We start from the raw sequence: 12,727 nt of genomic DNA, 5'->3' as shown, positions 1-12,727 counted from the left end.
TCTGAGACTAAGCTTTAGTCTTGATGTTCCCTGAGTATTGATCCATGGTTCTTCATGTGGTGGAATTGAAGAATTAATAATGAAATGCATATGGTTATTTGGATACCATTTATGATTCTCTTTTGCTTATGTGCAAATATCTTTTCTGACATGCTATGTTCGAATTTCAACCTGTACAGCTCATGTTTGTTCGCTTTAAAATGAAATCATATTACCACCATAAGACCATTTCTGTGCAGTTAATCCGAAAATGTGTTTTAAAGTAAGTGAGACTGATGATAAAATAGGGTGAGGTGTGATAGGTGTGTGACACTAAGGATGTGTATGACATGTATAGTATGTTCTTATCTTGAGGACCTTGATCTGTCTATCAGCCTATTTATTTCCTATTAGCATCAATGCATGTGTTAACCTTAGTTTCTGTTCAGTTGACTTCAGCAGCCTGTGCTCTAATCATCTCACAACAGCCGAGCAATGCATGCTGGGATCAGCCCCAGCCCTCATTTTTTATTCTAAGGTAGAACCTTGCAGTGCATTCTGGGATCAGAGGCAGTCATCCTTTTTGGCTCTAAGAGAGAGCCTTGTAATGCATGCTGGGAGCAGAACTGTTTCTGCTTCTTCGACCCCTACCACAGCAATGACATGCTTGGATCAGACTAGGAATATTTCACTGAAAGTACACATCTAAATCAACACTTGTGTAGTAAAGATGACAATATGTGTATACTTCCTGTTAGTTTAATGTGTTCATAAAAATATATATATATATATTTACACATATCACGTTTCTTTGAATGATATGATTATCGGTACCCATCCAAGGAATGCCCTGCTTATGATTCCCGGTTCATAGGCGCCATACCTGTTCTTGAGATTTCACCAAACTAGTAACTTAAACACCCATCACTTTAACCCCACATAAGTCTGGATACATTGACATTCAGCTGGCCAGGAGTTCTAGGTTTTGTCTAAAGAGAGTTGCTTGATTATAAGCCAGTGACCATTAATAGTACCTGGTCAGGTAGAGTTTATACTTCATACACTAAATATGATGGTGATAAAAATGACAAAAGTCTTTTTATATGATATCCCTCAACCAAAGAGTGATACAAGGCATTTGTGAACAGGTTATACATTCATCACTGTTCACCAGCTGTACATGTGAAGACCTGACAGCACCAGGGACAGATCCATCAGCTGTACATGTGAAGAACTGACAACACCAGGGAGAGATTCACCAGCTGTACATGTGACTGACTGACTGACTGAGTTTGGTTTTACGACGCTTTTAGCAATACTACAGCAACATCACGGCGAGGGATACCAGAAATGGGCTTCACACGTTGTACCCATGTGGGGATTCGAACCCGGGTCTTCGGCGTGACGAGCCAACGCTTTAACCACTATGCTACCCCACCGTCCCCCTGTACATGTGAAGAAATGATAGCTCCAGTAACAGATTCACCAGCTGTACATGTGAAGAAATGACAACACCAGGGAGAGATTCACCAGCTGTACATGTGAAGACCTGACAACACCAGGGAGAGATTCACCAGCTGTACATGTGAAGACCTGACAACACCAGGGACAGATTCACCAGCTGTACATGTGAAGACCTGACAGCACTAGGAAGAGATTCACCAGCTGTACATGTGAAGACCTGACAGCACCAGAGAGAGATTCACCAGCTGTACATATGAAGACCTGACAACACCAGGGACAGATTCACCAGCTGTACATGTGAAGACCTGACAACACCAGGGAGAGATTTACCAGCTGTACATGTGAAGACCTGACAGCACTAGGAAGAGATTCACCAGCTGTACACGTGAAGACCTGACAACACCAGAGAGAGATTCACCAGCTGTACATGTGAAGACCTGACAGCACCAGATACAGGTCCACCAGCTCATCTCAGATCGTGCAGAGCTTGCTGGTATCACAAGTCATGACCATGTTATTATGGCTCCATATACATAAATATAACATCTTTCCCAAAGTCTTCAGTATCATTTGTGACAAAGTAAAACGTTTGCATCAGGAATCACGAGGAAGCCGAAACTATGAGCTGGGATACTGATGGAGCTGGTTGACCCAAGACTGGGGGTCAGTGACGGCAGGTGCTTGTCCACCAGCTGAAGAGTCTTGTTGTTCAGTTGGACAAATCTGGAAATAAAACACCAGAATAAATGCAGCTTTTGAAAAATAATCAGTCAGTCTTACCTAATGCCATCAACAGTTATTCTAAACATTCAAATTCAGTCATGATAAATGGAAACTTTGGTTGCTGGTAAGGGCATCACATCATCCCATGTCTCTTGTCTGATGTTTATGATGAACAGTGTCTGTGGGTATCAATTTCTACTTCTAAAGAAACCAAAAATGGAATTGAGGATAACGGTGTACATGTTCCTTCTAACACAGATGTTTGTTATTTCCCTGGAGGTAAGGCACATGTTTGACCTACTTTGATTTGAGTCCACCTCCACCAGGGGTCAACCAGTACACATGCAGCGTCATGTTTCCAAACTGGGGTAGAGACAGGGTTGTGTCGGCGTTGTCAATGTTCATGGCGTACACAGTGAGGCTGCCAGGCTTGTAGTTGTAGATGCTGCTGAAACATCAGGGTTGTCAATGTGCTCATTGTTCCATAACTGCAACATCCTCTACAAGGCCTCAAACTACTTATCAACAATAACTTGCAAGTATAATCTTGCATAGTATTAAAGATTACATTTCATTGAAACAATGTCTGAAGTTATTCATATAGGCTATAGCTTTTAGGACCATGACCAAAGCAAAGTCATGCCTTGCTTCTATACATCATAAAATAGTTTCCGCCTTCTTGACTTTAACTGTTTTTTAATTTACTCTCATGACCAAATCTGATTCCTGCTGAACTGTAAAATATCATACCATGTCCTGAGGTTTCACTAAACAGAAACTCTACCTGTTGGTGTTGGTGCAGTGGGCGTACACCCTAAGGCGGTCAGTTGACGAGGTTGATGTCACATGGAACACCTGCTTCCCCACCAGCCTCTTGTACAGCAGCGTCAACCAGTAGTCCTAAATAATAATAATAATAATAATAATAATGGCTACTTATAAAGCGCCTTTTTCCACGCACTTGTGCATGCTCAATGTGCTAATGCATTATGCCTGTGAGGCGCTAGGAGGTTAACAGTCACATGACTTATCCCACCGGGTACCCATTCACTGCTGGGTGAACAGAGGCAATTCATGAACAAACTCACATAAGGTGAAACCACATGTATCACGTCTGCTTCGTTGTGAGCAGGACCGAAGTCCTAGAAACTCTCAGTTGAGTCAAGCTGCCAAACAGTCACCCATCCAAGGACTGTCCGCGACCAACATTGGTTAACTTCAACTGATGTGTGACCAGAGGTGTATTCACAGGACCACACACCAGTGTGACCAGCACACAAGAAAACAACACAACAGTCAAATGAAGCATAGTGCAGTGTCCACCAATAGTCCTAAACAAAACAGCACAACACTCAAGGTGTGAGTCTCATGCAGGCCTTACAGTGTACAAAGTAAAGAGTCACACCACTGTACACTCAATTTGACTGATGACTGTCACTGACAATAAATACAATGAAAATATTCATCACTAAATAAATGTATTCTGTGGAAGGAATACAAATTTCATTGCAAAAAAACCAAAACACCATGAACTGACCTAAAACTGAATGAAAAGTAACTGTGTCCCAAGTGCTGCCATTTCCTCTCCCAAGTCCTCAACAGATCAGACTGAGTAGGTTAGTTGAATAACCTCACGACTCTGAATATTACAAACATACGTTTCTGGAAAGCATTCTTTACAGAAAAATAGACTCACAGGGTTTGGGTCCGAGAGTGTCTAGGTCCAGCAGAGCGTAGCTGCCCTTGTAGAAGCTCTGTCTGAAGACTCCCTTTACTCCATAAAGGGCACTCAGGCCCAGCTTGTCCAGCCACCTGCAGTGGAAATGTTCATACTTACACTAAGTATTTGCATATTTTATCATTTGGGTAACAGATCGAACAACTGTAAAACTTAGGAAAGTTAAAACAGTCAAGAGGTATAGTTACCAAAGTAACCGATACAGTAAATCTCCCTCAGTATCATTCCAGTTACTTGACTTCATTCCAGTTACGCTGAACAAGCCTATGTCTACTTGTACAAAACTGTCTTACATGAATCCCGCCACATATGCATCTGAGAGACCTTCAGCCCCTCCACCAAATGCGGAGGCTGTCTCTCCAATCCAGACGGGAACCCCTTGGGCGTGGGCACGGGCAGTTGTGACAGCATCGGTCAGATCTGTCTTCAGACTGTCCAGGATGGAGGCATTGATGAAGTCCCCAACCGCAGCTGTGCGGCCGTCTATGTAGTAACTGTCAACACAACATGGGCAAGTCTTACCGTGAACAACTGTAGTCCTGCTGCTCAACAATGTACACAGTGTTTCAGTGGGTGTCGATCTACAAGAGTCACAAGGATTGGATGTGGGCTTATGGCATGCACAATCTGTCTGCATACTGTCTGCCCATATCTTTATTATTGTTATCAACTCTTCCCTTCTTTGAAAAGTCTGAGTTTTGATCACTTGAGTTTAGGAGAATGTTCTGCCAACAACATATCCTACAGCACATTGTTGCACTGAACCTATAGTCCCCACATACTCAACAGCACTAAACCTATAGTCCCCACATACTCTACAGCACTAAACCTATAGTCCCCACATACTCTACAGCACTAAACCTATAGTCCCAACATACTCTACAGCACTAAACCTATAGTCCACACATACACTACAGCACTAAACCTATAGTCCCCAAATACTCTACAGCACTAAACCTATAGCCCCACGTACTCTACAGCACTAAACCTATAGTCCCCACATACACTACAGCACTAAACCTGTAGTCCCCACGTACTCTACAGCACTAAACCTATAGTCCCCACATACTCTACAGCACTAAACCTATAGTCCCCATGTACTCTACAGCACTAACCCTATAGTCCCCACTTGCTCTACAGCACTAAACCTGTAGCCCCATATACTTTACAGCACTAAACCTATAGTCCCCACATACTCTACAGCACTAAACCTATAGTCCCCACATACTCTACAGCACTAAACCTATAGTTCCCACATACTCTACAGCACTAAACCTGTAGTCCCCACGTACTCTACAGCACTAAACCTATAGTTCCCACATACTCTACAGCACTAAACCTATAGTCCCCACATACTCTACAGCACTAAACCTATAGTTCCCACATACACTACAGCACTAAACCTATAGTCCCCACATACTCTACAGCACTAAACCTATAGTCCCCACACATACACTACAGCACTAAACCTATAGTCCCCACATACTCTACAGCACTAAACCTATAGTCCCCACATACTCTACAGCACTAAACCTATAGTCCCCACATACTCTACAGCACTAAACCTATAGTTCCCACATACTCTACAGCACTAAACCTATAGTCCCCACATACTGTACAGCACTAAACCTGTAGTCCCCACATACTCTACAGCACTAAACCTATAGTCCCCACATACTCTACTGCACTAAACCTATAGTCCCCACATACTCTACAGCACTAAACCTATAGTCCCCACATACTCTACAGCACTAAACCTGTAGTCCCCACATACTCTACAGCACTAAACCTATAGTCCCCACATACTCTACAGCACTAAACCTATAGTCCCATATACTCTACAGCACTAAACCTATAGTCCCCACATACTCTACAGCACTAAACCTATAGTCCCCACATACTCTACAGCACTAAACCTATAGTCCCCACATACTCTACAGCACTAAACCTATAGTTCCCACATACACTACAGCACTAAACCTATAGTCCCCACATACACTACAGCACTAAACCTATAGTCCCCACATACTCTACAGCACTAAGCCTATAGCCCCAGATACACTACAGCACTAAACCTATAGTTCCCACATACTCTACAGCACTAAACCTATAGTCCCCACATACTCTACTGCACTAAACCTATAGTCCCCACGTACTCTACAGCACTAAACCTGTAGTCCCCACGTACTCACTCTACAGCACTAAACCTGTAGTCCCCACGTACTCTACAGCACTAAACCTATAGTCCCCACATACACTACAGCACTAAACCTGTAGTCCCCACGTACTCTACAGCACTAAACCTGTAGTCCCCACGTACACTACAGCACATTGTTGCACTAAACCTATAGTCCCCACGTACTCTACAGCACATTGCAGTCTACAAGATATACACCTTATTCCCCCAGTTGTCAGTGGCAAACTTACTGATGAAATGTTGCCCTGTCCACCACTCCACCACCACCAGAGGCCAGGAATCTGGAAATATAATTTAATCTTTCACACACTGCCTTGATCTATCGTTCTGCTCAATAATGCGGTGCAGGTACACACCACATCAGTCCATGTATCCAGGTGGACGGATATATGCAACGCTAATTCACCGCTATGTGTACATGCTGACAGACAAGCTTTGGAGAAGGTCTTACACTGCTTTAAGACGCTGGAAATGTTCTTTACACACTGTCCTCATGTAGGGAGTCAAAACTGGGCCATTGCTTGAATTGTGGATGTGTCAGTGATGGCAGGATCGAGCTGGTATTACTAGTTTATTCTAGCGATCTATCCAGGAACAACGGGTGGTATTACATACTCTAGCCAGTCTAGCCAGGCACCACTGTGGTGGTATTGCTGACTTACTCTTCAAAATAATGCAGAACATTCTTCTTTTCGACCTTTGTGACATCTGGCCCCACCAGGAGAGTTGACTGGGAATACCTTCCCATGATCTGTCTCAATTGTACAAAGTCTCTTGCCAAATCAGCAGCTGTCACTGTCCGATCAAACACATGATGGAAGGCATTTGGCTCTGGAAGGGAATAAGCATGGTTCAGACACAGTGATACAGGAGAGGTGGATCAGACACAATGAGGAAGGAAAGGATGGTTCAGACGCAGTGAGAAAGGAGAGGATGGTTCAGACACAATGAGGAAGGAGATGATGGTTCAGACATAATGATAAAGGAGAAGATGGTTCAGACACAATGATAAAGGAGAGGATGGTTCAGACACAATGATAAAGGAGAAGATGGTTCAGACACAATGAGGAAGGAGATGATGGTTCAGACATAATGATAAAGGAGATGATGGTTCAGACACAATGATAAAGGAGAGGATGGTTCAGACACAATGAGGAAGGAGAGGATGGTACAGACATAATCAGAAGATGGTTCCAGAAACAATGAGGAAGTAGAGGATGGTTCAGACACAATCAAAAAGGAGAAGATGGTTCAGACACAATGATAAAGGAGAGGATGGTTCAGATACAATGAGGAAGGAGAGGATGGTTCAGACACAATGATAAAGGAGAGGATGGTTCAGACACAATGATAAAGGAGAGGATGGTTCAGACACAATGAGGAAGGAGAGGATGGTTCAGACACAATGAGGAAGGAGAGGATGGTTCAGACATTATGAGGAAAGAGAGGATTGATCAGACACAATAAGTAAGTAGAAGAAGGATCAGACACAATGATAAAGGAGAGGATGGTTCAGACAAAATGCGGAAAGAGAGGATTGTTCAGACATAATGAGGATGTAGAGGATGGTTCTGACATAATGAGGAATGAGAGGATGGTTCAGACACTATGCGGAAAGGGAGGATGGTTCAGACATAATGAGGATGAAGGAGGAAGGATCAGACACAATGAGGAAGGAGAAGATGGTTCAGACACAATGAAGATGTAGAGGAAAGATAAGACACAATGAGGAAGTAGAGGATGGATCAGACACAATGAGGAATGAGAGGATGGTTTAGACACTATGCGGAAAGGGAGGATGGTTCAGACATAATGAGGATGTAGAGGATGGTTCTGACACAATGATAAAGGAGAAGATGGTTCAGATACAATGCAGAGGGAGAGGAAGGATCAGACACAATGAGGAAGTAGAGGATGGATCAGACACAATGAGGAATGAGAGGATGGTTCAGACACTATGCGGAAAGGGAGGATGGTTCAGACATAATGAGGATGTAGAGGAAGGATCAGACACAATGAGGAAGGAGAAGATGGTTCAGACACAATGAAGATGTAGAGGAAGGATCAGACACAATGAGGATGTAGAGGATGGATGAGACACAATGAGGAATGAGAGGATGGTTCAGACACTATACGGAAAGTGAGGATGGTTCAGACATAATGAGGATGTAGAGGAAGGGTCAGACACAATGCGGAAAGAGAGGATGGTTCAGACATAATGAGGATGTAGAGGAAGGATCAGACACAATGAGGAAGGAGAGGATGGTTCAGACACAATGCGGAAGTAGAGGATGGATCAGACACAATGAGGACACAATCACGAGGAAGAGGATGGATGGTTCAGACATAATGAGGAAGTAGAGGAAGGGTGGATGAGACACAATGAGGAAAGAGAGGATGGTTCAGACACAAATGAGGATGTAGAGAGGATGTAGGAGGATGGACACAACAAGGAAGGAGAGGATGGTTCAGACAACAATGAAGAGAGGATGGATGAGACACAATGAGGAATGAGAGAGGATGGTTCAGACATAATGAAAGGTGAGGATGGTTCAGACATAATGAGGATGTAGATGGTTCAGATATAATGATAAAGGAAGGTCAGACACAATGATAAAGGAGAGAGGATGGTTCAGACATAATGAGGATGTAGAGGAAGGATCAGACACAATGAGGAAGGAGAGGATGGTTCAGACACAATGCGGAAGGAGAAGATGGTTCAGACACAATGAGGAAGTAGAGGATGGATGAGACACAATGAGGAAGGAGAGGATGGATGAGACACAATGAGGAATATTTATTGAAAGGTAAACAACTGCAGTGACAACAGTGAAATCCTGAAACATTTGGAAGCTGTGATATTTTAGAAGGACATGATTCTGGTGGTAAATAGGTTCAGGGTATTTATCACCAGAGAAGGGAGACATAATTTACTGGATACTGTAGGATAGTCTTGTAACTATCACCTCCCATAAGCAATCAGTACAATTACAATAACACAAATATTATCATACCATTGCCGAGTTCAAATCCTGCAAGCTTGTATCCTCTCGACTTGGTGTAATTCATTAACAACATGGCATTTGCTGGATCCCAGGATCCATGTTCTCGGATCAACACATTAAGGTCAAAGATCATCTCCCAGCCAACTGCTGCTGAAAACTTGTTGATCAAATCCCAGTCAGCCGCTGTAACCAGATATATGTTAAACTATCAGTGAAAATATTCCATTTGATTTTCAATTCTATTAGTTCATTGTAACATCAACAAAACCTCCAACCAGTTATCTTTCAACATGGTAATGTTTAGACTATGTACATCTTTAGGAAATACAGCATCACTGTTCTGTTGTTACAAAATTTCCATTTTATATAACAATAGTTGATGTCTCAACACACAAGAAGTGAGCAGTTTAAGAGAATATAGACAATACCTGACAGCCATCTAAACTACTGAAACAGAACCATTCACTATAACCATAAGTCTCTGGAAAATCAGAAAAGACTTGGCAAGAGTATACAGACAATGAGACTCTATGTCTTTTGTACATGTGATGCATTATGATTTTGCTTATAAACCTCCAGTGACGTCACTCTATTGTGTCGCCAGGCTCTCCTTCTACCGAGTAAACCTCTACGGGCAGTTTCACGGGCATTCTCCAAGAAATCCCAGGGATTTTCTACAGAATTGCCCGGGAATTTTAGCCCTGAGTAAAATAGCCCTTGACTTTGAATTATTTTATTTGTACATGTTTTGAAGATTGATGTAACTTTGTCTGGCTATTACTGAATATGATCGTAAAATATCACAGAGCTGAAAACTTATATTGTGCTGATGCCTGGTTTCGAACCTGCAACCCTTCGCTTACTAGTTTGGCGGTTTTATCCACTAGGCTACAAGGGATCGCTATGAAGACCGTTCTTGTTTGTCAGCATGAACCATGTGTTCCTCACAAGATGGGGACTGTGTGCAGAGCACATGCTTTGCGCGTGCAAGGCACGCTGCCAGTCGCATCCCAGTTGATTTCAACAGCAATTAGAAAATATTAAAAGTATATCTTCGGTCGGTTTATAAGTTGGATCCTAACCTCCTCCTCGGTTTTGTTAGAAAAAGTAAGCCCTTGGCCTCTGAAAATTGGGGAGGGTTGATCCTTCACTACCAACCTGACATTGTGAAGTTCTTGTAGTGTTTCTTCAGCAGGAATTCTTGATATTTTTTAGCAGACCATGGTTTGTTTGGAACTGTCTTTTGAGGATCAAAGGTCAGTAAGTCAGCAGCAGTTCCTCCAAGACGCAGATAGCATGGTGCCAAACCATGAGCTAGGTTTGCAGTTTTTTCCAGAACATTATTGAGAAAATCTTTGTTTCCTAATACTGATAATAGAATGTTAAGATAGGTGTTACATTATGTAGAAAGGTACTCAATATGGGAGGCAACTCTTGTAGGCTTAAGAATGAACATTACTACATCAAGAGTTATCTCCCCTGGTGTATCAGACGGCTTCCTTTGTTGACATGGCAGATTTGACAGCAGAAGAGAAAAGAAAGCTGGTTCTAGATGATTTTGAAAGAGGTGTGACTAATGCAAAAGAGTTAGCAGGTAGACATGACCCCCCCCCCCCCCAGGTGATGGTGATGTGTTCCCTCCCCCAGGTCATGTGTTCCCCTACCTCAGGTGATGTGTTCCCTCCCCTAGGTGATGTGTTCCCCTCCCCCGGGCTGTGTTCCCCTACCCCAGGTGATGTGTTTCCCTTACCCTGGTGATGTGTTCCTCCCTACCCCAGGTGATGTGTTCCCTCCCCCAGGTGATGTGTTCCCCTAACCCCAGGTGATGTGTTCCCCTACCCCAGGTGATGTGTTTTCCTACCCTAGGTGATGTGTTCCCCCTACCCTAGAGTGAGTGAGTGATGTGTTATTCCAGCAGGTGATGCATGGGGACCCCAGATGTGTTCCCCTTCCCACATGTGTTCCCGGTCTTTGTGACGAGCAAGGCTTTAACCCTAGGCTACCCCCACCACCCAGGTGATGTGTTTCCCCTACCCCCCAGGTGATGTGTTCCCCTACCCCAGGTGATGTGTTCCCTACCCCTTGTGATGTGTTCCCTACCCCAGGTCATGTGTACCCCTACCCCAGGTGATGTGTTCCCTACCCCAGGTGATTTGTGACACCCCTACCCCAGGTGATTTGTTCCCCACCCCAGGGGCTGTGTTCCCTACCCCAGATGATGTGTCCCCCTACCCCAGGTGATTTGTTCCACTACCCCAGGTGATGTGATTCCTACCCGAGAGGTTTGTGTGGCCCCTACCTTCTAAATGCTTGTGTTTCTCTCCATCTGTGAATGTTATAATGACAGATAGTACCTATATATCGTGTACAGTGTTCACGAATAGTGTCTGACCCTCTGACAAATCCGTCAGATTCGCCAACGGTCAGACAGAAGTCTACAACCCGCCGGCCCCAGTGTCTGACTGTATATTTCACAATGACTTTGACTGAAGTTGTTTTATGTGACATGTGACACTTGTTTGCTGTTTATAAATCTTATGTTTGTTAATAATTTCAATGTCAATTATAAGAAATATTAAATCTGAAATGTGTGTTTAATTTTATTCCATGGGTCCTGTGTATTTTCAATGGGTCAGACAGACATCTGAAACTTACAGGACCCAATGTCCTGTGACTTTGAAACACCATTCGTGAACACTGCGTATCGTGCATCTATACTTACCCAAAATCAAATTTCAGCCATCCTTCCTGAATGAGGTGTGAATCTAGGGTCACAGCAACAAATTTTTCATCGATCACCTGCAGAACACTGTTGAACTCAACGTTTACCTCAGTTGCAAAACTAGCTTGAAATCCGTTCATCACGTAAGTTAATACGATGTGCAAAACCCTGATAAGAAATGCGTCCATATTTATGCTGTAATCGTTGATGACTCAGGGGGTATCACGTGAGAGTCTTGTGAGTTTTGATTTTGTTTGTTATCAAAAGCCAGGAAACAAGGATGTATTCAATTTGCTGATATTGTGGGCCCGAGTGTCACGTGTATGTCTTCAACTTAACATGCTAAGTAAATGAAAGCAAGAGATGTTTTTGTAAATGCTTTCTTTATGATGCTTTTTACACAGAAATTGAGGCATAATGTAGGAATGTAATTTTCATTCACGGGCTATATCGTTTGTAGTACCGTATGTACACATACATGTCTTGTTTACATGCCATTTACACACTGGGTTTATACCGGAAGTAAACACTGCCGGTCACGCCCTCTTGGACGAGAAACATAACTCTTGCAAGACTGTGAACATTTGAATCACACATAAAATATCAAATTGACGTCATTCATGTAGACAATACACGACATATTCGACAGTGCAAAAAATACCAAGTATCACCCAGGCGTAAAGTGACCCTAATATCCCATCAATACGATCTCAATCTGATGTTGTGAGTAGGTTTTAGTTTCGGCATGAAAGGATATACATAAATATAATTTGTAAGCGACGATGGTTAAAGGGAGATAACTTTTGGTACCCTTAATGTTAACACGCCTCGAAATGGCTTTTGTTGTACGCGTCGCAACTGTGACTCTTTCTGTGGATATTTCTGCTGATCACGTGAAG

At 43.0% G+C, this 12,727-nt stretch overlaps 1 protein-coding gene across 1 annotated transcript; it reads right to left on the bottom strand.

Moving 5' to 3' along the window:
• Nucleotides 1–1,141: 1,141 nt before the first annotated feature.
• LOC124279724 (heparanase-like) lies at nucleotides 1,142–12,357 on the bottom strand. The gene is made up of 11 exons (XM_046715587.1): nucleotides 11,827–12,357; nucleotides 10,265–10,459; nucleotides 9,116–9,289; nucleotides 6,764–6,932; nucleotides 6,332–6,382; nucleotides 4,198–4,398; nucleotides 3,847–3,978; nucleotides 3,428–3,497; nucleotides 2,951–3,066; nucleotides 2,468–2,611; nucleotides 1,142–2,166 (listed from the first exon to the last, which is right to left on the bottom strand). The coding sequence occupies exons 1-11, from the start codon at nucleotides 12,014–12,016 to the stop codon at nucleotides 2,010–2,012; spliced, it is 1,599 nt and encodes a 532-aa protein (XP_046571543.1). The 5' UTR covers nucleotides 12,017–12,357; the 3' UTR covers nucleotides 1,142–2,009.
• Between the last annotated feature and the right edge of the window lie 370 nt (nucleotides 12,358–12,727).

This window comes from Haliotis rubra, unplaced genomic scaffold (assembly GCF_003918875.1).
Source record: "Haliotis rubra isolate DU_JTF1 unplaced genomic scaffold, ASM391887v1 Scf255, whole genome shotgun sequence".
NCBI classification, from domain to species: Eukaryota; Metazoa; Mollusca; class Gastropoda; order Lepetellida; family Haliotidae; genus Haliotis; species Haliotis rubra.
The sequence above is the reverse complement of the archived record's forward strand: the minus strand, read 5'-3'. Positions and strand labels throughout refer to the sequence as shown.

Excerpts from the sequence above, each read along its gene's own strand:
- LOC124279724 (XM_046715587.1), bottom strand. The coding sequence starts at position 12,016 with ATGGACGCATTTCTTATCAGGGTTTTGCACATCGTATTAACTTACGTG. Across the intron at positions 3,498-3,846 it reads CCCTGTGAGTCTATTTTTCT|GACTATTGGTGGACACTGCA; the intron begins GTAAAGAATGCT and ends TGTTTTGTTTAG. Across the intron at positions 3,067-3,427 it reads CTTGTGTGCTGGTCACACTG|GACTACTGGTTGACGCTGCT; the intron begins GTGTGTGGTCCT and ends ATTATTATTTAG.